The sequence below is a fragment of the Platalea leucorodia genome, assembly GCF_965183815.1.
Source record: "Platalea leucorodia genome assembly, chromosome: 3".
NCBI lineage: Eukaryota > Metazoa > Chordata > Aves > Pelecaniformes > Threskiornithidae > Platalea > Platalea leucorodia.
This window is the reverse complement of record NC_138825.1, coordinates 14,714,852-14,740,131: the sequence shown is the minus strand read 5'-3', so window position 1 is coordinate 14,740,131 and position 25,280 is coordinate 14,714,852. Positions and strand designations below refer to the sequence as shown.

The 25,280-nt window shown below is 57.6% G+C and overlaps 2 protein-coding genes across 4 annotated transcripts in view; both read left to right on the top strand.

The window, feature by feature from the left end:
• Positions 1-621: 621 nt before the first annotated feature.
• SRF (serum response factor) lies at positions 622-15,377 on the top strand. Of its 2 annotated transcripts, XM_082306641.1 has the most exons (8): positions 622-1,092; positions 2,494-2,760; positions 8,164-8,425; positions 8,769-8,948; positions 10,607-10,726; positions 11,443-11,634; positions 12,159-12,235; positions 12,505-15,377. In XM_082306641.1, the coding sequence occupies exons 1-8, from the start codon at positions 637-639 to the stop codon at positions 12,598-12,600; spliced, it is 1,650 nt and encodes a 549-aa protein (XP_082162767.1). In that variant the 5' UTR covers positions 622-636; the 3' UTR covers positions 12,601-15,377. The 2 variants fall into 2 exon arrangements, with proteins under 2 accessions (XP_082162767.1, XP_082162768.1); XM_082306642.1 differs by lacking the exon at positions 8,769-8,948.
• A 3,543-nt stretch (positions 15,378-18,920) lies between these two features.
• Positions 18,921-25,280, top strand: part of CUL9 (cullin 9) — a 37,781-nt gene continuing 31,421 nt past the window's right edge. Inside the window, exons 1-5 of one of the 2 annotated variants that reach the window (XM_082305264.1) lie at positions 18,921-18,989; positions 19,817-19,877; positions 22,087-22,695; positions 23,509-23,663; positions 24,032-24,565. In XM_082305264.1, the coding sequence (XP_082161390.1) occupies positions 22,101-22,695; positions 23,509-23,663; positions 24,032-24,565 (1,284 nt within the window). In that variant the 5' untranslated portion in view covers positions 18,921-18,989; positions 19,817-19,877; positions 22,087-22,100. Of the gene's footprint in view, positions 18,990-19,816; positions 19,878-20,487; positions 21,013-22,086; positions 22,696-23,508; positions 23,664-24,031; positions 24,566-25,280 lie in introns of those variants that run through there. The other variant, XM_082305265.1, reaches the window with a different exon arrangement.

Below are 25,280 nucleotides of genomic sequence, written 5' to 3'. Positions count from 1 at the left end.
CCGGGGTGGAGGGTTGCCTGGTGGCACCACTGGGAGTCGGGCAGGTAGGCGGTGGTGGCGGCGGTGCGGAGCTCATCCCGCCTGCACCCGGAGGACGGCGAGGCCGGGGCTGAGGGCAGGGCGGGGGGTCTCAGCCGCGTGGTGCGTGCCCCCTGCGGGGACGCGGGTGCCGGGAGCCGCCAGCGGCAACGGGGGAGCGAGGGCTGGAGGAGCGGGCGTCTCCGCCGGGCCGCCCCGTCCGCGGCGGCGTAACGCCCCCGGTGCGCCTCGCCGCCGGCCGACCGGCCCGCCCCGTCCGTGCGCCTGGGCGCGCTGCCCCTTTAAGAGCCTCCCTGCGTGTTTCAATCTGGGAGTGACGCGAGCGCAGTCGGAACGTATGCAAATCAAACGCCAGCCGCCGGCCAATGGGCGCCGGCGCTTGGCGGCCGCTGGCCAATGGGGTGGCGCCTCCCGGCGGGGCGCCGGCTCGCCCCATATAAGGAGCGCCTTCGCCATAAAAGGCAACATTGTATCGCTTTATATGGGGGCGGCGCGGCGCGGCGGGGGCGGCGGCGGAGCGGGGCCGTGAGCGCGGAGCGGGCGGCGGGGCCATGGCGGGGCCGGCCTGACCCGACCCGACCCGCGCTCGCCGCCGCGATGTTGCCGAGCCAGGCCGGGGCCGGGAACGGCGCCGCCGCCGCGCTGGCCCGCGGCTCGGGGCTGGGCCGGTCGTCGGTGCCGGCGCCGCGTGGGGCGAACGGCGGCGGGGCGGCGGCGGCGGCGGCGGGGCCGCCCGGGGGCCGCCTGGAGCGGGAGGCGCTGTACAGCGGCAGCGAGGGCGACTCGGAGTCGGCCGAGGAGGAGGAGCTGGGCGGCGAGCGGCGCGGCGTGAAGCGTGGCCTGGCCGAGGCGGCAGCGGCGGCGGCGGCGGCGGGGCCCGCGGCGGGAGCGGCGGCGGCCGCCTACGGCGTCGGCGGGGGCGGCGGGGCCGTGAGCGGCGCCAAGCCCGGGAAGAAGACGCGGGGCCGGGTGAAGATCAAGATGGAGTTCATCGACAACAAGCTGCGGCGCTACACCACCTTCAGCAAGAGGAAGACCGGCATCATGAAGAAGGTGCGGCCCCGGGGCTCCGGCCGGCGCGGGGGCGGGGGGCGGCCGGGGGCGGCGGCTGGCACCCGCCCGTCCCCGGCCCATGGCCCCCGGGCGCTGCGCGGCCGGGCCGAGCGGGGAGCCGGCCGGCGGGGCCGTGCCCGGAAACGGCGGCGGCTTCCCGGTCCCGCGGGGGGGTGGCCCGGCACCAGCTCCTTCCGGGGGGCTGCGTGGGAGCCGCCGGCGGGGCCGGTCCCCGGCCTCCGCGGAGCTCCGGGCAGGGACCCGGGGCAGCCGGGCAGGGCGGTCGCGGTCGCGCGGCCCCGGGACCGGGGGATGCCGGCTGCGCCCGCCCGTCCCCAGCCGGCCGGTGCGGCCCGTCCCGGTGCAGCCTCCAGCCCCCGGCCGCAGCTGTCCGGCGCCCCGGGAGCCCTCGGGGCCGCTCTCCGCGAGTCGGTGCCGGCTGCTGCCCCGGTCCTGCGGCACGGCTGGGCTGCCCCGGCCCGCCGAGGCCCCCGCAGGGCTGGCTCCCTCGGCCGCGGAAGGGGCCAGCGCCGCGGCTCAGTCGGTCCAGAGTCCTCTCCGTGGTTCCTGGTGGCTGGAGCCGTTGTGCAAAGGCAGATCAGGAACTTGGGGGATTTTGCGTGCAGTTGGATGCTGCTGGCTCATCTGCATCCCTGACGGTGCTCGTAGCGTCCTCTGAACAACCGGGCAGCGCTGCATCCCGGCTGAGCTGGGCTTCGCGCGCCCTGGGAAGGCGGGAATGGTTGTGCGGTGCCGCTGGGCTCGTCCTGGCTGCGCGGGATGCAGAATGAGGCCATCCTCTCTGTGGCAGCTTGTGCGAGACCACCGAGTGTGCCGTGATGGCATACGAAGAGTGTTCTACCTAGCCCCGCAGGTCAATCCTGGAGGATGGTAGCCTTACTGCAGGGGTCTTTGAGTGCAGCTCTGGACTGTGAAGACTGAGAGGGGAATCTGGGTCCCAGCCCAGCTGGGGTGTCGGTGAGGGGAAAGAGGTAGCAGAGACACGTGGGCTGAGTAGCATCCTCTCACATGGCTCAGCAGAGGTAGACGTGTCTGGAAAAGCAGGTGGGATTTCCAGAATGGGGACAGCCCAGTGTCCCCGTCTCCTTAGGCTACTCTCCTGAGGGGACTGCTCTTTTCTTGCGGCCTCTTGGCATGCACATCCCCTAAGGGCATGCTAAAGGAGATGGGGACACAGCATGGGGCACCCCAACCTGCAGGGAACCAACCTTGAGTTGGTTTTAGATGCCACAGCTCCTCTGGGGTGACAGGGAGCCGGAGCTGGTGTGACCAAAAGGAGGACCGTGCTGGGAGCGCAGGGACGTGTCGGGGACTCTTGTCCTGCACTGTATGTGTCCCTGCTGCCTGTGACCCCCTGCTCTTCCCTTGTGCTGCTGGCAGGCCTACGAGCTTTCCACGCTGACCGGCACTCAAGTCCTGCTGCTGGTGGCCAGTGAGACGGGCCATGTGTACACGTTTGCCACGCGGAAGCTGCAGCCCATGATCACCAGCGAGACGGGGAAGGCGTTGATCCAGACGTGCCTCAATTCCCCAGACTCGCCCCCGCGCTCGGACCCAACCACTGACCAGCGCATGAGCGCCACGGGCTTTGAGGAGACGGACCTCACCTACCAGGTGTCTGAGTCAGATAGCAGCGGGGAGACCAAGGTAATGTTCCTGTGCTCGGCCGCACACCTGGGCGGCATGGGCTGTGCCCGTGGGGCTGTGCTGGGAGCCCTGATCATCCCCAGCCCTCCTTGAATAGTAGCTTGGGAAGCTGAGGACGGGTCCCCTTTTGCTGCGACTCCAGCGAGCCTGTGCCCTGGCCTCTCAGGGCTGGCTCCTTCGCTTGGCTGGCAGTAGTGGTGATTCGGAGAGGGAGGGAGGCGGGTGGCAGGTGTCCTGGCCCTGGCCTTTGCAGCGGGGCTCCCCGCTGGCCCAGCCCACCCCCCTGGCCAGCTCTCAGCGCTGTTATCTCTCCCCGGGCGTCTCCATGCTCTTGCACTCATTGATAAAAATTTGATTCTGCCTCCATGGCCTTATAAGGCCTGGTTTCCCTCGCCAGAGTCCCTGGCAGGGCCCCTCACATTCCTTATAAGCTGCAGCTGTCTCTTGCTTTGGTGCTGTTTTGGAAGGGGGCAGGGAGGACATGGGGAATGGAAACATTTGGCTGGACGGACCGTTTCTGCTCCCTGCCTGGCGTCCCTGCCGGTGCTGGCCCTTGCCTGCCAGTGTTACTTGTGGCCTCTCACCCAGGGTGCTGCAGAGGGCATGTCCGTGGGTGCAGAGTCAGGCAACGACCCTTTTCTGCTGGGAGTGCCCTGTCTTGCCCCTGCATCCCGTGGTGCTGTTCCTCGGAGCTGTTGCGAGAAAGCTGGCTCCCGTATCTCCGCTGCTTCCTTTGCAGGCTGGTGCTTGGGTCCGCAAGCGCTTGGAGGTGGGAGGTGGGGGAGTTTGTGGTGCAAGGCTGGAACGAGATGCTGAACTGGGGGTTGTGCCGCAGCTTCCCGGGCCCGTGTGGAGTGCCGTTGGGTGCTGCGAGTTGCTGCAGCTTTGCTGTACCTGTGCTCGTGGCATGGGTACTGGGCTTGCTGCAAAAGCGTCCTCCCAGATGAACTGTGGTGTTGCTCTAGGAGCCTTCCAGCCAGCTGTACGCAAGCCACAGCAGCATCCTTGCCATACAGTAGCCGCTAAATGTTAAGCAGACAGAACCTGGAGAAGGGTGTTTGAGATCTCTGTGCTGTAATCCCAAAGGCAGCGAGTGCAGCCCTGAGACGTGCCCAGCACGTTGTCTGGGGCTGCCGGGGTGTTCAGCTGCGTGTTTGTGTCCTGTGGCAGCCCAACAGCTCTGGTCACAGTGCTGCTGGGTACCCGGCAGCCACGATTCCTCCATGCCCTCTTCGCCACGTGTGTGCAGTGCTGCACCAAGCAAAAACTTGTCACTGCTGAGCCCTGAGAAATATCAGCAGTCCCAGACATCCCTGCAGGCAGAGGAGCTGTGGTGGGCCAAGGTGTTGCTGGCTGGAGAGCTCTGTGCTGGAGCCCAGAAGAGTCCCTGGGAAGGCTCCCTGCTGATGGGAGCCCAGCAACAGTCCTGGCTGTCCCAGCCTGGCGTGACTCCCCTGGGTGCCTCTGGTTCCTAGTGTCAGCTGTGCCAGCCCTTGCCAGCAGGCAGAGGAGCCCACTGTCGCCAGCAATTTCTCCCTTGTGCAGCCTGTGTTTGTAAGGACTTGTGTCTCTTGGCCTTCTCCTGGATGAAAAGGCAAGTCCTGTGGGCATTTTGTAATGAGTCAAATTACCTGTGCCTGGAGTAATTCGGAGGCGTGGGAAGCGCCGTGCATGGCAGCTGACCTGTCCCTGGCGTGGGGCTTGTCCACATCATGTCCCTTAAAATTTTCTTTGGAAATACGGCTACGTGGCTCCAAAGGAAGCGTGCTCTGGGGGTGCAGTTACTCTGCAGAGATCTTCTTAACACAGCTTCTCTCTGCCCACTTTTTGATGCAGCCCCCACTTAGTGCCCTGCAAGCTCCATCCCAGTACCCATGAGTGGTAATGCTTGGTGTGGGGTGCCTTGTGGCCCCAGCCAGCATTTGGTGTGGGGCTGGAGGAGCCCTGTGGCCCTGTCTTCTGCTTGGCGTTCTGGCTAAACCAACACCTGGCCTGCTAAGGGTTCTCATCACAGCAAGCCCTGGGGCTGGGGACAGTCCCCACCCTGACCCTCCCCAGTTCTGCTGTGCCTTCTGCAAGGATGGAAGCCTGGTTTGGTGCTCTGGCAGAGATCAGCCCAGTTCAGATAGACCAAGAAGCCCTCTGAGGACGAAGGGAGCCTGTGGATGGGCCATGCTGGGTGGCTGGCGTCCTTGCCGAGGGGTGGGTGGTATGCAGGGCTGGGTTACAGGTGCCTCATTAGAGGAGGTGGCAGGAAATTAAGTGCCTGGACTGTCACGTCCAGCCACATCGGATGCTCTGAGAGGGCTGGGCAGTCGCTCCCTGGCCTTCCTGTGAACTCTGCTTCCTGGACCTCTGTATGGACAAAACCTGCTTGTGTTCAGCTGCTGCAGCAGAGGAGGGAGCAATGCAGCCAGGCTGTTACCTGCAGTCAGCATCGTGCTGGTATTCCTTTGCGCTACAGCCAGCAGCAGTGATGAGATCCTCCTGCTGTGCCAAACCCAAGCTCCCTGCCATGGAGCTGAGCTCGGACTGCAGCTGGGACCGGGGCATGCTATGCTTTCAAGACAGCAGCTATACTCTCACAATGATACTGTCGTGCATTGACCTGTCTGACCTTTTGTGGGCCCCAAAGGGCACACTTCCCTCATGTAATCTTCTGGGTGGGGTTATGTGGGAGAGGGGATTTTGGAGGGAGCTCAGGGGCTCTAGACTGGGGTGAGAACATGGGAGTAGCCCTGATCTGATCATCTCTTTTTGGGGTGAGGGAAAGGTGGGACTTTCTGCCCCATCTGGAATACAGACCAGGTGTTGAAGGCCAGATGGGGATTTCCCATGTACCTCCAAGACCGGTTGTCCTGCAACATCTGCATAATAATGCTGGCTGGGGGCTCTGGGCCATGCTGAGCAGCATTGTCCCAGGCAGCCCCCAGAAGCTGTGGAGTGGGATTGTTTCTGTCCCCAAGACCCTACTACGGTCTGGGATGGGCATCAGGTGGCCTGGGCCATGCCCTGTGATCCACTCATGCTCTATAGCATTTATCAAGTATGCAGAGTGGCGTGGGTCTGTGCAGACATCTCCTGCTGCTGTGCTGCACCTCTCTGCTGCATGTTGATTCCCCAGGCACTGCTCTGCAAACTGAAGTTTGCAGTGAGCTATGGTGGGGAATGGATGTGCAGCTGGATCAGGAAGGGAAGGGCCTTCAGGGCTGCTGTGTTGCCTCAGGGCTTGTCCATGGCCCCTTGGGTAGTCTCTGCTGAAGGTGACCCATGACTTGGCTCCTGTTGAAGGCTGGCCTCGAGCATGTAGTCTAGGCTTTGCAGGGTGCTGGGGGGAGCGGAGATGCCCAGGGGCTCTGAGGCATCCCAGGCAGGCATGGGGAGAAGGCAATGGGTGTCCAATCCCAAAGTGTCTCCCACCTCTCTTTCTGTACTGGGAGCTATTGCTGCAGCCCAAGAGAAACAGCAAAGATGGGAGGAATCTGAGTCTCACCTGTGGCAGAGTAGGGAGGGCAGAGATGGGGCGTGCATGGTTTGAGCCTGCCAGCACAGCATCCTTCCCAAGCACCTTTGCTCTGATCATACTGAGGTTTGCCCTTGTGCTTCTAGGGAGCCCTGGGAATCGCCCGAGTAGGGTGCCGTAAATCTTTTGGGATGCCTCCTCCAGCCCTGAGAGTAGGGAATGTGGGGGGATGCTAAGTGCCCTGGCTGCTTGGGGACTATATCTCAGGGGTGTGTGGCTTCAGGGTTATGCCTGGGGATGAGGGAGCCTGGCTTTTCCAGCTGGGAGCAGGACCCGCCCCGCCCTGCTCTGCTATGGCTCCCATGGCCTAGTGGGTTGGGGGGAGCTCTGCCCCATCACCCACGTGGGGAGGGTGCCCACAGCCTCCACGTCCCATGTGGGCTGGCAGGAGTTTGTGGTTGAGCTAATGGAAAGTGCCTCTGCTGGGCTCCGCTCTGTTATCACGTGCCTCTTCTAATTCGGACTTCAGGGACTGCGGTGCCAAGGCGGAGGGGCGTTACTCTCCTCCCTCCCCAGGCCCTGGGGCACGGCTGAGTGCCCAGGATTGGCTCCCCCTGTCCAAAATGGGCTGCCTTCCCTTTTTTAGCTGTTCGTTGAGCTGTGAATTCCTCGTTCCTGGCAGCTTGACAAGCTGGGAACAAGGCTTAGCACGTGGGAGAGCTGGGCCCACCAGCCTTCAGCGGGAGGGGTGGGAGTGTGGCAGCCTTAACTCTTCCCAGGCGTGCCGGCAGCCGTGGCAGGGCACGGGGACAGCAGGTCCCGTGTGGCGGGTGGCATGGTCTCCTGTGGAGCAGTGTATTTGCAGTCTGCGCTTGGCCAGCTGAGCAGGGCAGGAGAGGAGCCACGGAGACCGTGGGTATCCAGAAGGGGATTTGGGGGAAGGAGGTGTGTTAGGTAAAGTGTGACTGCCAGGGGCAGGATCATGCTGGGCTTGGTTGGTTCCTGCAGGTCCAAGCCACATCCATCCACATGCTTTGTGGCTGCAGAAACTGGGGTGTTATAATGCCCTGCAGCATGGCATACATGTTCCTCCTTCCCAGACCTAGGAGGCCAGCCTCTTGGGCTAGCATTGGCCCAGCGCAGGGCCCTTTCTCTCCTGGTGCTCAGCTTCCCTGGTGATGCTGTGCTCAGACAGGCATAGAGCTCTGACGCTCCTTGCACGACAGTGGTGTATGCTGGCTGTAGCTAACGTGCAGGGTCCCTTGGAAGCATTTGCCTCATGCCCATCTCTTGCTAGCGGACTGGCAAATGGGTGCTTCCCCTGGCCGGGTTCTCCCCTTTGCTCCAGGAGGTTTGTGGAGGCATTCCCCAGGGCCTGCCAAAGCAGCTGTCAGGGCTGGGTTTGGGCCTCCCTGGTGTCCGGGTTTGGCCTTACTCACCTCTCCCTTGCTGCTTTCGGTGTACAGCTGCCTTTAAGAGCCAGTTCTCGGCTTGTTCTTGGCCATGTGTTTCCTGCCGTAAGGGAAGTGGTGTGTGTTCCTGACAGGAGACAGTGTGTTTGCCTTTACGTCTGTCCCTGCAAGGACTGCTTTTGCCTGTTGTGTGCCAAGAAGAGGCTGCTCTCTTCCTAGAGGCTATGGGGACTCTTGGGGAGGGGAAGGGTTGCTTCGTCCCCGGGTGTCTTGCAGGGAAGTCTCTCAGGGGACCTGTGTGGCCCTGGGCTTGTATCCAAGGTTTACGCTGAGCTCTTTCCAGCTCTCCTCATGTTTGTACAAGCAACTCCTCTCTGCTACCCTGGCTCTGCTCCATGTGCTGGCAGCAGGCTATGGGGGTATGGTTTAGCACGAGGATGCAACCTATGGAGCCTGGGTTGGTCTCATGGGCACATGTTGACCAGATCCAAGGGCTGGTCTGAATTGTCACAATCTCTCCTTCCCCAGGACGCACTGAAACCAGCGTTCACTGTCACCAACCTGCCGGGGACAACATCCACCATCCAGACAGCCCCCACCACCTCAACCTCCATGCAGGTCAGCAGTGGCCCGTCATTCCCCATCACTAATTACCTGGCGCCAGTGTCTGCCAGCATCAGCCCCAATGCCGTCACCAGTGCCAACGGGACAGTGCTGAAGACTACTGGAGCCAGTGCAGTGACATCTGGGGGCCTCATGCCAATACCCACCAGCTTCACCCTCATGTCAGGTCAGTGCCTTTAGGGGCTGAGGGCTGCATCCGTCCGTCTCTGCACCTGGAGTGTGTGGCTGCCCTCTCCAGAGGAGAGGAGGCCTAGTGGCAGGAGGAGGCAGAGTGGTTGCTGCTGTAGGGTGAACCTGGCTGGGATTCCTTGCTCCAGCCCAGCCAGGCCAGTGACTGGAGAAGGGTCATGTAGCGACTGTTTCCTTAGAGTGCCGCTAGCTGGCCCTGCGGCTGGGAAGGGCATGGTGGTAGGGAGCTGAGCTGGGACCCCAGGGCAGCACCGAGAAGCCTGGAGGGAGTGAAAGGAGCTGGTGGTGACAAAGCCTTTCTTTCTCCCTCCTTTCGGCAGGTGCTTCCCTTTCTCCGGGGACCCCTACCATTCCTCTCACTCAGTTACAGCCGCACTCCCTGGCTCTTTCCAGCCAGCAGGGCCAGGTGGTCACGGGTACGGCTGGACAGCTGCAGCAGGCACAACAGACAGTCTTCCGCTTCCCTGCCAGAGCTGGAGGGCAGATCGTGTCGCTGACAGGTCAGCACTCGCTTCTCCTCCGCTTGCTTGAGGTGGGGGGATGGAGGCGTCTGTGGGGGTCCTGGTCAGGGAGCTGACCCCCAGCTGAGGTGGGAGTGCAGAGGAGGCAGAGCACAGGGCACCCTGGCTGTGACTGAAGGGGAGATATGGGAAGACAGGGCAGAGAATGCTTGGCATAGGCAGGAGCAGCATCCTGGGGGATACAGACCAAAGGAAGCGGCGGGTTGTCAGTCTCCTGCCCCAGGGTTTGCCCTGCAACTAGCAAACGCAGAGGAGACAGGTCCCTGGTGCAGCTGTGCTGAGGCTGAACTGTGCTGCTAGGAGGACTGATGGAAGGACTGAGGGAAGGAGCTCAGATGCCCAGTGGATGTTTTTTTGAGTGCTGGCATTTGGCTCTGAGCAGCTGCCCTTGGTTTTGTATTTGGATCTGCAGTTAGTCACTGAACCACGGTGCAGAGGATAGATTAGGAGAGACCAGAGCCGAGCAGGGAGCAGTGCTGCTGTGCTGCCTTGTGTGCATTGTCCTTTGCAGGAATCTCTGAGTCAAGGCTCTCCAGGTGTCATGCTGGGGCTAGACAAGCTCCTGGATAGAGTTTCAGAGCAGGGCTAGGCTCTCTGTTTTGGGGGCAGCCATCATCTGAGGACCAGCACTGAGAGAGAGAGTATTTCTTGTGTCCTGCCTGTTTGTGCCCAAGTCGATGAGTCTTGATAGCCTGCGTGCTTTCTTGGAGCCCTTATGGCTCCCGTGGGCCCTGGCAGACAGCGTGACCCCATGCGAGGGAACTGGATTTCCCTTTGATCTGGAGGAGCCAAGAGAATAACAGACGTGTGTCTCTGTGGTGTGGTGCATGGGGAGATGCCCAGTCTGAGCGAGGTGGCCGGTGATTCCTGCTCTCTGGCATCCCTTGCTCTTCCCTCTGGAGACAGGACCTGAGCCTGAGGGGAGCTTTCTGTGCCGAGCTCCATCTCTGGAGCTGAAGAGCTTTGCAGCGAGTGGGCTCAGCCGGAGGCTGTGTGGCCGTGTCCCCGCAGCTCTGGGATGCACACCTTGTGGCCCAGGGGTCTGTAATCCCTGTGTAGAGCACTGTGATATCTTGAGATCGCAAGCTGAGTGAGACAGCTGTTCCCCGAGTGCCCTGTGGAGGATGGAGCTGGGCTCCAGAGTGTGAAGGCAGCGGGGCCCAGCTGGCCTGGGCATTTGGGCTCTCGCAGTTGTGCTCGGTGCGGTGAGATGATCCTTGCAGGGCTGGCTGAGCATGGGCAGTGCTGGGGGCATGTGCTGGGCCCTCTCCTCCCAACATCTTCTGTGCTGTGTCTTGGCGGAGCCAGGAATGGTGAGGAGGGCCCCAGACATTCCTGAACCATGCCTGGGAGCTGGACAAAAGCTGCTGTGGCCTTTCCTTTTCTCTCTGGAACCCTGTGGGCCAGCTAACCCCTCCTTGGCCCCTGTGTGCCAGGAAACAGCAGGTTTTCGCCTGCTCTTTGGGGCAGGGCCTGGTTTCTGCCACGTGCTGCTCTTGGCTAGCCTTCCCCAGCGCAGTGCAGAGCCACGCTGTGGAGCCGTGTGCGGCCAGAGAAGGACTGGGGGGCTTTCACATGGCCCAGAGTGCTGGTATCCCTGCTGAGCCACAGGCTCATGGGCTCCTCTCTCTCCCCAGGTGGTACCATGGCTCAGCAGGTCCCAGTCCAGGCGATCCAGGTGCACCAGGCACCGCAGCAAACGTCTCCCTCTAGTGACAGCAGCACTGACCTTACCCAGACCTCTTCCAGCGGAACAGGTAATTGGGACGTTACGGTAACCACGTTCTGTCTTCCTAACCACTGCTGATAACAACCCACGCTAACAGACCTCATGCCTGCTCCCTGCCCAGGATCTGTCTTCAGACCAACTCTATCCCAGTCTTTCTGACAGTTTCCCGGGTGTATTTATCCCTGTTGCCAGCCCCTGTGCTACGCTGTATCTAGGTAGATGCTGCCATGCGTAGGGCACCTTACAAGGGATTTCGGAGCCTCTCCAGATATATCATCTGCTCTTACTTGCAGTGTGGAGTTGGGAACAGGTTGTCCAGTTCTCAGGTGGTTTCTTAGTGAGCATTGGCTCACATCTACTTGAGATTTTTACTGTATATGCAGAGGACACCTCTGTTGCCAGCAAAATCTGAGTTCAGGTGCCTGGATGCAGGCTGAATCCAGTTCAACAGCTTTATTAAAGCTTCATCAGGAAACTTGTATCTCAAGTTGAATTCAGTCCTGGGATATTTGGCTACTGTGCTTTTCTGCCCTCTCATACTCACTCATGAAAGGAGAGGTTTGAGCTCTCCTGCCTGTTCCCTGGGGCTTTTCCCCAAGAGCTTGGGAGAACAAGACGGGTTCTCCATGCACCTGCTGCTTCAGGACAGCATGCCAAGGGTGGCTGAGGGAGGGGTGCTGAGCAGGCGTTTGAGTGTAGCAGACTCCTTTCGTGTGGCTCACGTGTAGTCTGTCCTGGTGCCAGTGACCCTCCCAGCGACCATCATGACGTCGTCTGTGCCAACCACTGTGGGTGGCCACATGATGTACCCCAGCCCACATGCGGTGATGTACGCGCCCACACCTGGCCTTGCGGACGGTGGACTTGCAGTCCTCAACGCTTTCTCGCAGGCGCCCTCAGCGATGCAGGTGTCCCACGGCCAGGTCCAGGATCAGGGTAAGACAGCTGTCTGGGTCAGTGCTCCCTTAAGTGCTCTGACACCCTGATTTTTCTTGTCTCGCATGTATTTGTGCTGTATATTAATTTCAAAGAATTTTCTTCTAAGCAGTCCTAGTGGCTGTACAAAGGCCCGGCAAGGGTGATGCTCGATGCGCGCATTTAGATTGCCCCATTCTCCTGTGCAAAGGATTGCTTGAGCCGCTTGCTGGGGAAGAAGGGTGAGGGTTGCTGGGATGGGTGGCATATGGGGCAGGCAGTAGAGGGAGCTAGGAGGCTCTGGAGAGGACGTGTGGTTGCATGAGGGGGCAAAGCAGCATGAAGCGGGCAAGACTTGGATTGAGGGCTTGTGCCTGCTTCTCCCAGCATTTGGAAAACTAGCACATGCGGCTTTCTACTGGGATGCCTCTATGCATGCGAACAGGCATCTTCATCTTTGTGAAGCTCCATGGAGCTCGGAGAAAGGACCCGTGGGGGAGCACTCTTTGAGGGACGGTGTCATTTGTGCTCTCTCTCTGTGGCAGGTGGCGTTCCCCAAGTGTTCCTGACAGCCCCATCAGGCACCGTTCAGATCCCAGTCTCAGCTGTCCAGCTTCACCAGGTAGGCGCAGAGTGGTACTCGCAGGTGTTCGGGGGGTGTCCTTGCTCTGTCCCTGCCTGCACGTCCTTTGTGGGTCTGGGCAGACCCAGGCCCTTGGCTAGGGCCAGTCCTCAGGTCTGGGAAATCTGTCAGTGCCACCCACTCTTGGGTGAGGAAGTCTTGCCCTCCTTGGACAGGTGCCCAGAAAGGACAGTGCCACTCTGGCTGCTGGCACACATGGTCTCAGGGCATGCTGTACCCCAGTGCTTCCTCCTCCCTTTTCTCTCTAGATGGCTGTCATCGGGCAGCAGAGCAGCAGTGGCAGCAGCCTGACGGAGCTGCAGGTGGTCAACTTGGACACCTCACACAGCGCCAAGAGTGACTGAGAGGCCTCTGCTGCTGGCCTTGTGCTGTCCCTGGCTTGTCATGCCAGTGCCGGGGCTGGCGGCAATTCCTTCTCGTACAGACTGCACCAGTTATTTATTGTTGCCTTTTCACGTTTCCTTCATCCACACATGCACACACACACACACACGCACCCACCCACCCACACACACACATACACACAGGCATGCGCGTGGGGCTGCAGGACCCACCTAGGGTGGAGCTGTGCTGGGGCCGTGCAGGGCTTGGGGGCGTTTGGATGCTGCAATAGCTGTGCTTGTCTCACGCCAGCCAAAGAAACTTGTCTCTTGAGGGGAGGACTGCTCTGCGCTGTAAATAAATACTGCGGGCCATTCCCAGCTGGAGGCTCTGGCTCCTTCTGGGCGCTCCGAGTCACCTTGCCCATGAGTGTTTGCTCTGCGTGAGGCTCGGCTCAGACCCAGAGCCGTCCTGCAGGCGCAGCTCGGAGCGGAGCGGGCCGAGGCTGTGCTGCTGGCCTCAGCAATGTGCCTTTGTGGGGGTGACAGGTCCTGGCCGCAGCAACTCGCCCTGGGCTCTGGACAGGGGAGAGTGGCCAGCTTGCATGTGCATCTCTGGTTGGGCCTGCGCGCCCTCCCTCTGGAGGGCAGGGCACAGCCTGTGGCCCGTGGCCCCGTCCTCCTCGTATGCACTACAGTGAGCCCTCTGCCCTCAGTGCCTCCTCGCTGGGCTGCCTGGCAGATTTGCAGCCTGCCTGGCTCTGCCCCGGTGGCTGCCCTCGCACAGCTGAGGCAGTCGGTGGATGCCCAGGAGCACGACGATGCCCTGGAGAGCTCCTGGGGGGCTCTGTGGCCGGCCCAGCCCCACACTCTCTTCTCAGCCCTCGCACTGCTTGCGGACTCCGTACACCCAGGGGAACGTGGCCGGGTCTTTCCTGCATCCCCCTGCAGCTCCAGCCAGCGCTTTCTAAATTTCTGTGTCTGATGCAAGGTGGAGAAACAACTCAAGTGTCAAAGGGAAGAGCCCATGGGGCACTGAGCTGCTGGGCAGGTGGCAGGCTCTTCCTACGAGCACCAGGGTGACCTGCAGGCCATGCTGCGCTGTGGAGGAGCAGCTGTGATGCCTGTGCAGGCTCAGGAAGGCCGGGGGAGAAGGGCTGGAGCATGCTTGGTCCTGCATGGGAGTTGCTGTGAATGGCTCTGCTACCTAGCCCTGTCCCTGGAGGGAGAGTGAGCAAGTGAGAGAAGCTGCTGAATCCTTAGGGGAAGAAGCGGCTACTGTAACTTTTTTTTTTTTTTTTTAAGTTAAAGACAAAAGAAGCCTTGGAGAAAAAAGAAAAAAAAAAAAAAAGAAAAAAAAAAAAAGAAAATGACTTTATTTTTCTAAGTGTTAAACTCAGTATTTATGTAATTCTTTAAGGAATAAAAGTTTGGCTCCTGTACAGTTTTCATGGGGTTTGTACCAGGGGGATGGGAGAGGGGTGGGTGGGCATGGAGGCAGGAAAGGGGCCTTGCTTTTGAGTTTGTATTGTAATCTTGGACATGTTCCCTCAGCATTAGCGTTTAAGCTGCGCTCTCCACCCACCAGCATGTGCCAGGGATCAAGCTGAACCAAGTGGGATGCTTGTTTCCCACTGAGCTGTACTGAGGACTCCATACCCATCATTTTGGGCTTACCGGGCAGAAGGCAAGTGAAACAGTGGCTAGTCTCTAAAAGTGGGAAACCCATCCTTCAGGAGCAAGGGGCTTGCAGTGTGCCTGGGAGCCAGAGATGGGCTGGGTTTTCTGATGGCTGCCCTGTTCACCTCTGGTCCTGGGACCTGCAGTTGTTCTGTCACTGCTCTTGGTGTGGAGCAATGCTACCTGTGACTGCCTAAGGGATATGGGCATCCCCACTCCTCCCTGGATGGCGAGCAGCCAGCGGTGCTGATCCCTGCTCACTGTGCAGGTAGCATCTCCTGAACTCCTCGCTGATGCTCTGGGCTGTAGTTCCCCCTCTACAGCCGTTCCTTAGCGCACAGATGTGGATGGGTCCCCTCCAAGCCCCCTGTGCAAAGAGCTCCCAGAATGGTTCTTCAGCCCTCGGTCTGTTATGCGGCCTGGGAAGGGCTCGTGGGGAGCAGGGTGGCCCATCTGGTGAGGGTGACGTTTCGTGCTGCCTCCCCTTAGTACCCTTGCTCTAAGAGTGAGGCGTACTCCGCAGCTCGGAGCACATGGGAGTGCTGTGCCATGTCCCATTGCTAGGCGTACGAAAGCTGCTCAGTGACGCTTCCAAAACAAGGCTGGGTACCTCGGAGTTCGTCCAGGGAGAAAGATGGGGTTGGAGTTTGCATTGTCCTTTGCCCCAGCACATCACTGTGGCCTGGCTTTGCTCCGCTTTGCTTGTGCCAGCACTGTGGAGCAGAGCTGCTGGGCCGGGATGGCAGGAGCGCCCCTGCTCGCTACAGGGTGTCTGACTGCATCCCCTCCCTGGCTCCCCAAAGGCAACTGCTGGTTAAACGCTAATGGTGTATTTTATTTAAGTGCAGACTTGTAAGAACACTTGTGTATCAGGGATGAAATGGCATTTATTGTGTGGTGACATTTTTAGTTCATTTTACTGGTTTGAGGGTTGTGTGTGTGTGTGCGTGTGTGCGCGTGTGTACGCATAAGTGTGTGTGGGATTATTTTTTTTTTCCCTCCAGTTTCCAGGGTTGTGTTTCTGGAAGGATGTGGAAGTAATCACAGTACTATGTACAGAGCTTTCTTTTGTATTAAAAAAAACTTACTCTTTCAATAAATGTTATCATTTTGTGCACAGATTTGGGATCTTGGCCGTGCTTTGCGGGAAGGGATGACACATGCACCTTAGGGCCAATGAATGGGGATCAGAGGCCGGCTCCTGCACCAGTTTGTGTACTGCGGAGGGTGGGGGGCTGTCTGGCCATGATGTGGCAAAGAGGGGCTCTTTGCAGAAGTCTCTGTCCCCACTGCCTCCTGCACAGGTGAGACCTGACCAGCTGGACTTGTACTCTGGGAGTCCCAGAGCCAGCGGGTGGGCCAGAGGGGGCCCGCGGTGGACAGCAGGGCTGTGAGGGCTGTCCCTTCTGAAAGCTCGGGAACGGTGCTGGTGAGCAGGGCATGGTGTCGAGTCAAGAGAAATAAAAACCAGGAATGAGGAGGAACGGGGACTTCTGAAAAAGAAAAGAATTGTTCTAATTCATGGGTGTTAACAGGGAGGAGCAGGAGGACCTCACGCAAGAGTTGGAACAGGGAGGACAAACAGCCCACGTTGCTTATGGAGTAGCTAGGCAATCACGAAGGCCTAGGAAGAGGAATTTTTGCCATTGCCATCAAAGAAAAGATGATCCCTAGGCCCAGCCCCAGGTGCATTATATATATTGATAAACTACCCCAAACCAAAGGAGGACAGAGATACTTTTTAGTAGTGACAGGTATTTCCAGGGTAGATAAAAGTTTTGTATGAAGATGCTGCTGTTAAGGTAGTGTTTATGTGACATGGGACTTGACAGATAACTGATGCTGGCCAAGGCCCTGTCATCATGGGAGATGTCATCGCAGCTGGTGTCTCAGAGCATCCAGACATGGTGGTTGGTACGTGCAGTACCATCCCCGGGCCTCTGGACAAGGAGAAAGAACAAACTGGGCTTTAAAATAAACCAGTTGGAAGGCTGCAGGCAGAACAGCTTCCTCTGACATTGACAGGCATCTGATCCAGGTCTCAAATGAAAATGAGGTTGTTTCCCCTCCCCTCTTCCAAGTCCATTACTTTTAAGGATGGAGCTCAACTTTATGAGGCCCAACACCAAGACTGTTAAATTCCCTGCAGAAAACTGCTATGAGAAGATACGGCAATATTCAAAGTGCAAACTGGAGAGGCATTACTTAAACTCAGGTCAAAGGCAGATGCCCGTAGGCTCCTAGAAGCCAGCTCAAGGGCACATGGGGGCTCAGTAAAGTGCCTAAAGGTCGGAAAGAAACCAAAGGGAGAAGGGCTCGTTAGAATCATCAGTGCTGCTGGGTCAACAGTATGCCAGCTAAAAATGCAACTACTAGCCACTACATAGCATCAGGTCCTGGAGCAGACACCAGTGTAACATAAGGAAAGCTTAGCACTGATAAAAGTCTGTGCAGTGGAGGGACTGCACTATTCCTCACAGTACAATTTGGAGAAAGTATAGCTCAGTGTAGCAGGAGAGAAGGATTGTACTGAAAGTGCTTAGGAGCAAAACACAGCTGAAATGGCATTTTCCCCATCGGGAGGGGAGGTGCTTCACTTTTATGGGTTACACCACAGCCAGCCCCATGTTCAGCATGCCTACACGTGCCATGTCTCGTGGTTCAGCACCACAGAACCCGTATCAGCACAAGTAACCCCATGTTACTTGTGCTCAGGGATCTGTGTATGACATGTAAGACTCCTAACATGGAGCAAGATACCACAGACATAATCTTTATTTTTAGGAGAAATGACTGACTAAGTATGGTATCAAGACCATCAGAGCCAAGACAGGGCATATGAATACCACAGAAAACCTTTCAGTGTCACAAAGAAGATGCCTGTGTCTTATCCGGCCACTGCCATTTATTGTTGGTGACAATTTTGGCTATGGGATGCTGCCAGCTGATGTTACCAGCCAGGCTGCATTTCACACTGCAAAGCATTATCACCACCTCATGTTTGTGACATTAAACACAGTAGCGTTGCAGGTGCAGTACATGCACAAAATAACAGCTGCCAAGAACAGAAGAAAATAGCAATAGTGGTAACAGCTTTTATGTAGTTGTGTGGCATTTAGGAAGTTATTTTCCCCTTCATTAGTGCAAAGATACTGTGTTTATCTCTACAGGAGATGAAGGGACTTGTAAAGGCAAAGCATGATATAACTAAATACCAGGTAGATCCTCTAAATTTTAACAATGCCTTGGGAGTTAATGGGGAAGGAAAATGACGTGTTAATGGAAAACACAGAGCTTTCAAGAGCATCCACGGGATTCTGGAAAGAGAGCATCAATAGCATCAACAGAGGTTACATGTGCTAATGGAGAAATCAAGAGGCTGGCTTGGAAACACAAACATTTACAGTGCACCATGGGTGCCACAGCTTTAGGGGATGGTCCCCACGGGCTGACGCAGCACTGCACTGATTTATCCAGCCTATAGTTATTTGTGATTATATTGTTTGCATTAATTGCTGATTGCTATTGTAAAACATGGAAATTGTCTAATCAGTTGCATTAGTACCAAGGGTAGAAATGAGGTTGGGCACACACGTGACGTTGCTCCAGGATCAAATATGAAAGCAGACTCTCATCTGCTCAGCCTTTGATTTCCACATTTGTTTATAATTTAAAACAAACATTAACAGACCGATAGAAACCTGCACCTACTGGATCGCAGCTAGCCGCTGTGAGGCCTGCCAAGGAAGGGAAATATGGGCAAAGGCTAGGAATTTAGATTTAACGGTATGGGCATTACAGATCAGCGCAAGACCAGAGCAGGAAAGGAACTGGAGACAGGCCAAACTTGTGCGTAACCGGCTTCGGTTGCCTCTCTGGCAACGCTGAGAACGGGGCAGCCCCAGGCCGCCAAGCCTGCCGAGAGCGAGGCGAGGCGAGGCGGGCCGAGGGAGGCCGGGGCGCGGGCCTGAAGTCACCCCAGAACCCCAAGCCTGAAGCTGCTGCGCCGTCATTTCTGGTTAACGCCGCGTTTGCGATAACGTTAGTGCTGACGTTACCTGCTTTTGGCCTGCCTTCCGCCTGCCCTGCACCGGTCCTTAACAAAGCCCGTTAACCCCGGAGAAACCTTACCAACGCCCCGCCAACCCAAGCGCCTTCACCTCCCGCAGCCGCAGCCTCCAGCTCCCGACCTCAGTTTTTTCTCGCGCCTAATACCAGCTGGGAGAATCAGGAGATATTCTGATTTTTCACGTTTTTCACGTTCTTCTGTCGGGGGGCAGGCAGCAGCCCTGTGACAGACGCTTGGGGCGCGCCACCGCACAGAGCCCTCCCCCCCCCCCGCCCTCAGGAGCCAGCCCAGGCCCGCCTCCCCCGGCCCCGCTCGCCACCCGCCTGCGGCCCGGCTGGGTGCTGCCGGGCAGCACCGGGGCTTGCGGGGCCCGACCGAAACGCCGAGAACGGCGGGAGGCGGCCGAGCCGCGGCGCCAGCGGAGCGCAGGGGCGGAGCGCGCAACCGCCCCTCCCGCGAGGTCTCGTAGCCCTCGCCGCCACCCGTAGTGGGCGTGGCCTGCGCGCCCGTGCGTCTGGGGGACCCGGAAGCGGAGTGCGCCGCTGCTTCCGGTCCCCTCCCCTGGCGGCGGCGGAGGAGGGAGCGGGCGGGCCGGTGCCGCTTCGCGCCGCCCTTGGTGGAGGCCGCGAGTCTCGGCTGCTTCGTCGCCCCGGGGCCATTAACGGTGCGGGAGGGGAACTGAAACGGCGGCGGGTGGGGACGGGACCTCCCGAGGGGGCCGACGCGTGAGGCGCCGCCTCCTTCTCCGTGTCGGGGCAGATCCAGGGGGTGAGCCGCCTCCCCGGGCCGCCTTGTCCCCCGCCCCGCTGCGGCAGGCCTCGCAAGAGACCGGGAGGCGGAGCAGGGGCTCGCTGAGGTGTCTGGAAGGGCCCGGAAGAAAACCCGTCTTTCCCTCGGCGGTCATTGCCCGGGCAAACCGTTTGTAGCGGCCCTGCTGCTTTCCGTGTGCAGGCGGGGCTCGGGCCCTGCCCTCCCGGGGCTGCGGTGGGGTGCTCGGCCTGCCCGCGCTGGGCTGCCCCACTGAACCGGGTGCCGCGGTGCTGTGTGGGCTCGGCATCGTAGCTGGCCTATGCATTTGCCACAACTCTGAAACTGACTGTTAGCGCATGGGTTTAAGCAGCCGAGCAATGCAGCTGTGGCTCTAGTGTGCCTCATTCGTCATACGTGCTGCAGCTACTTCTTCAGGTGCCCTAAATCCAAATTCTCCCCTACCTAGCTACAAATCCTTTTGGGCCCCTTCTGATAGCTCTGCTCTAAAGAGGTTTTTTCATGCTAAATGCGATGGTGTGGGGATGGGGTGAAATTATCAAACAAAATAATGCTTCACAGAGGCTTGTTTTACTATGGGTTTTGTTTTATGTGAACCTCTTGGGGTAGGGGTTTTTTGTGCACTGTACAAGCACAGTTAGGGAAAGCAATTGTTTGGCTTACGGTGTGGCATCTAAACACTGTTACAAAGCACAAGAGAATGACTTGGTCCTTCTATTACAGAGAGACTGCAAGAAGATTCCCAGCTGGCTTGCTGCAAACTCCAGGGAAGACACAGTTGAAGGTAGGTATGAATTTCTCAGGAGTTCAGGCTTCTTGTCTCTGCACCTGGAAAACATCTTTAACGTGCCTATTATCATCTTTGATGGTCAGCATCTTCTTCAGTTGTGCATGGATTGACTATTTTCTATGTTTGTTAACTCATTTTTTAAGAATGACTTGTGTTACCATCAGCTGAACAGCATGTTGCTTCACTGCTTCTCTTGCTAGTATGTGTAAGTGACAACAGGAGGGCCTGTTCATGTGTTTCCACTACCACCTGCCTGAGCTCCTCTGAGAACCTTCTTATCAGACTCTGCTCTGGCATCCTTTGTAGTAATGAAGTCAGTCTGTTGTGTGTGGTGTCTACAGTTGGCCAGCTGATTGCTGGCACTCAGACAGCAAATTATTTGTATGGGGTTTGCATGGCAAGGTTTTGGTAGCAAGGGGGCTACAGGAGTGGCTTCTTTGAGAAGCTGCTAGAAGCTTCCCCCATGTCTGATAGAGCCAAAGCCAGCCGGCTCCAAGGCGCACCCGCTGCTGGCCAAGGCTGCGCCAATCAGTGATGGTGATAGCACCTCTGTAATAACATATTTAAGAAGGGGAAAAAAACCCAAACCCCTGTGCAACCGCAGTCAGAGAGAGGAGTGAGAACATGTGAGAGAAACAACTCTGCAGACACCAAGGTCAGTGAAGAAGGACGGGGAGGAGGTGCTCCTGGTGCCAGAGCAGAGATTCTCCTGCAGCCCCTGGTGAAGCCCATGGCAAGGCAGGCCGTCCCCCTGCAGCCTGTGGAGGTCGACAGTGGAGCAGAGATCCACGTGCAGCCCCTGGAGGACCCCGCGCCAGAGCAGGTGGATGCACCTGAAGGAGGCTGTGACCCCGCAGGGGACCCACGCTGGAGCAGTCTGTTCCTGAAGGACTGCACCCCGTGGAAGAGACCCACACTGGAGCAGCTTGGGAAGAACTGCAGCCTGTGGGAAGGGCTCACGATGGAGAAGTTCATTGAGGACTGTCTCCCGTGAGAGGGATCCCATGCTGGAGCAGGGGAAGAGTGTGAGGAGTCCTGCCCCTGAGGAGGAAGGAATGGCAGAAACAACGTGTGATGAACTGACCACAACCTCCGTTCCCTGTCCCCCTGTGCCACTGTGGGGGAGGAGGTAGAGAAATGGGGAGTAAAGTTAAACCTGGGAAGAAGGGAGGGGTGGGGGGAAGGTGTTTTAAGATTTAGTTTTTATTTTCTCATTACCTTACTCTGATTTGATTGGTAATAAATTAAACTAATTTTATCAAGTTGAGTCTCTCTTGCCCGTGATGGTAATTGGTGAGTGATCTCTCCCTGCCCTTATCTCAACCCATGAGCCTTCCATTATATTTTCTCTCCCCTGTCCAGCTGAGGAGGGGAGCGATAGAGCGGCTTTGGTGGGCACCTGGCATCCAGCCAGAGTCAACTCACCACATTATTTCTTGCTCCTCTTTGCATAAATGAAAGCAGAGAAGTGTCATGGCTTCTTTGTAGTCCTAAGATACGCAGAACAATCAGGCAGCAGAGAGTAGCAAACTTTTCATTCTGTTGAATTTGCCCATTGACTAAACGTTTTAAAGGCAAAGAATATCCGAGAGGAGGCCAAGAAGGGAATACTGAGTACTTTTAGAAAGTGACCTGATTTGATATACATGAACTTGATCTGAGAAATTGCTGGTTATTTTCTTTAGGGCCTGGTGACTCAAGTTAGGTTCGGCTCCACAGTGAGAGAGAATGTGCCTGAAGCCTTGAGCTCTAGCTAAACTTGCAGTCTAAACAGATATAAATGGTAAATAACAACAGGGAGCACAGAAGTGCAAAAGCACCAACTTGCACAGGGCCATGTTGTGGACAGTGGCAGAGATGAGAACAGGACCGAGATCTCCTGTCGTTATTTGCTGTCTTATGAGAGGATCTGAATGGGCCTATTTTGCCTTGGGCTTTTTGAGTAGACCCTCCTTCTGTTGTGTGCAAGTAATGTTGGGAACAGGGTTTGTATATGAAACACTGGCTCATTTTCTTGGAGGGGGGAGGTGAGCTTCTGCAAAATGGGATTTCCTTCAGAGCTTTATCCTGGGTGAGGATCTCAGGATCAAAAGCTGTGCCTCAGCCACTTCTACTGTCAAGCAACTGAGGTGCTTGCTCGTGCTTTCCTTGGCATGCAGCTCAGAAATAAAGGCTTGCCTCTGCTTCCCCTCTGTCTCTGCAGGCACATTTCCTGTCATGGTGAACGAGAGGCATAATGGCAACCTGCTCGTGCACCTGGGACCCAAACTGCAGGCCTACCCGGAGGAGCTGATCCGGCAGCGGCGGGGCCACGATGGCCAGCCTGAGTACCTGATCCAGTGGAGTGTTGTCAGCTTGGAAGAGAGAGCAGTGGGAGGCAGCGGTGCCTCCTCTGCAGAGACCAAGCCGGAGAACATCTTGATGTGGATGTCTGCAGAAGAGGTCTGTGCCAGCTGCCCGGCGCTGCTGGGCCAGAGGAAGCTGGAAGGGCAGTGGGTGAAAGAGGAGAAGGCAGCCAGCCCGTTCGCCGCAGATGTCCCGCTGGAGGAAGCCTCGCTGCTGGAGATGAAGGCTGATGTCAGGAGCCTGGTGCAGCGAGCTGGCCGGCAGATGGCCGAGGCCGGGGCCCCCGAGTCCTCCATCCTCAACACCATCCACGTGCTGAGCGCGTACGCCAGCATTGGCTCGCTGGCGGGTGCCTTCAAGGAGACGGGAGCCCTCGACTTGCTGATGAAGATGCTGTGCCACAAGGAGAAGCAAATCCGCCGCAGTGCCGGCAAGATGCTGAGGGCCCTGGCTTCGCATGATGCAGGTGGGGGCTGCTACTGCTCAGTGGCACTGAGGAGGTGCTGCTGGGCAGCCGAGGGGTGCCAGTCCTTCTGTGGGCGTGGGATGCCGGGGAAGCAGCGTGTCTTGGGGCTTGTTGGCAAAAGGGGAAGAATCAGACTGGAGCTTCCAAGCAGCTCCTCGGTTGTAGTTGTCTGGGGTGCTCTAAGGCTTGGGAGCTCTTTCCCCTGTAAGGTTCCTGACCTGGGATGCTGATTAACTGTTAGGAGGACTTATGCCAAGGGGCTTGGCAGAGTGTTGGGGTGTCTCTGCTGCATGCTGTCAATTAGAAAGGCTCTGGTCTGTTCTTGGCAGGGAGCCTTTCCTCAGGCCCTGCTGGGTAGAGGCCAGTCCTCACCCAGTCCCCTCATTTGAGAGGAGCTGCCGTGGCTCGGAAGTGCCTGATGAGGCTGGGGTGCACCTGGGAGGTGGCTGGTGGTGGTGTGTCCCACAAGAGATCTTTCTCTGTCCTAGTGCCCAAGTTCACGTGGCTCTCCAGTGGGGAAGATGGGGGGCTGCTTCAGGTTAAAACTTAACTTTTTTATCTTCCCTGGAACCCTGTTCTGGAGTCAGTTATTTGGGGTTGCTGTGTTGGGGGAATCTTGCAGCTTTAGGGGTGGAAAAAATGCAGTGTTATTTGGTGGAGCACAATGTTGCCAATCCAGATTAAAGGACAGAACATGGTTCTGGGTTATGCTGAGCAGCAAAGCTGTTCCTTGCCTGCGAGTCCATCTCGCACGGGGAGGGTGGGGTGAGGGTTATCTTTATGGGCCCTGAAGGGTTTCTGTTGTTGTTGCAGGGGGCCGGGCCTATGTCCTGCTGTCCCTGAGCCAGCAGGATGGCATTGAGCAGCATGTAGACTTTGACAGTCGCTACACCTTGCTGGAGCTGTTTGCTGAGATGATGTCTTCTGAAGAGCAGTGCATGTCCTTTGAGGGGATTCACCTTCCCCAGGTAGCGGCAGGCCCTGCCAGCCCTGGGCCTGTGGGCTTTAGGGGTCAGGAGGGGTGAGAGTGGGGGGCCAGAGCTGGTGTGCCTGTTTGGGAGAGGAGGGTAGTCGGCAGCGGGCAGCTGAGCAGGGCTGGGTATTGGGAGAGCTGGGACAGGATCTGGGCCTGGCTTGAGGCTGGAGGGAGGTGGAGAGGCACCTGGAGAGTCTTATCTCTGAGGAGGGAGACTAGGGTGGGCTGAGAGGTCTGTGCTGCTGCATGCTGGTCCGGAGCTATCCCGGGGGCCTGGCTGTGGATGAGCTGGGGGCTCAGAGAGAGCTGGGGGCTGGAGGCGCTCTGCAGGCTAGAGTCTGACAGCCGTGCTTGTTGCAGATCCCTGGGAAGCTGCTGTTTGTCCTGGTGAAGCGCTACCTGTGTGTCACTTCTCTCATGGACAAGCTCAGCAGTGGCGTGGAGCAGGGAGGAGAGCAGCAGGACTGCACTGTGCCCGGCCCGCTCGCTGAGGAGAGGAGCCGTGTGAAGCAGGAGTTTGATTTCAGCATGGCTATGGCAAATCTCATCTTGGAGCTGGTGCACGTGATGGGCTGGGACCACAGCCACAAGCCAGAGCTGCTGCCCCAACAGGAGCTGCGGCCTCGCACCACCCACTCCATCTTTCAGCGCAAGACCCCAGCCTGCACTGCTGCCCAAATGCCTGTGCTCACTTCAAATCATGGTCCCCACAAAAAGCAAGGTCGTGCCTTCCTGACCCCGTCAGACTTCACAGACCGCAGTGGCTATGTGGAGTACTTACAGGCAAACCTGGTGCGTGGCATGAAGGTGCGCTTGCTGGAGGACTGTGGTGATGTTAGAGCTGGGGAGGAAGGCGAGTTTCTTCAGAGCACTAATAGCACGCGCACGGTGCAGGTAGGTCACTAGTGGAAGCAGTCTGGCTGGGATGGCAGAGGAGGGGAGTGAGGGGTGACTGATGATTTCCTAATGATGTCTTCATGTGCAGAACGTTGGAATAGGCATATCACAATTAGGACACTGTCTACATCTCTCCTAGCAAAGAAGTCACCTTTCAGAGCTGGAAATGCAGGTCCTGAGGAAAGCTAGTCTGGTTTAGCATGTGCTGTCCTGCTGAGGTTTCTTAGCCTCTAAACCAGGTGGCTGTATTCTGCCTCCCAGGAATGGTCCCTAGCCCTGGTTTGATTTTGGGGGTGGTTTGGTAACAAGCTAGCTGGCACAAAGGAGTAACACAGCAAAAGGTGCTTGAGCAGGGTCTTAAGCCTTGGTATGTGAGTGACAGTACTTGTGGCATACTGTTGTTCTCACTGGGTTGGACACAGCCTACATAGCTGTTTCTTTTGATCTGTGAGTATATGCCAGGATCTGTTTCCTTTTAAAAATGCCCTTTGGGTGAGTAGACATTAAATGAGAGTTTATGTTGAAGAGAGCTGTTAGAGCTGCACATTTGCAGTTGAGTTGCTAAGTTTGTGCCAGAGATCAGGGAAGAGGTCTCAATATTTGAGGAGGGGGAGGAATCATAGAATAGTTTAGGTTGGAAGGGACCTTTAAAGGTCATCTAGTCCAACCTCCCTGCAATGAGCAGGGACATCTTCAACTAGATCAGGTTGCT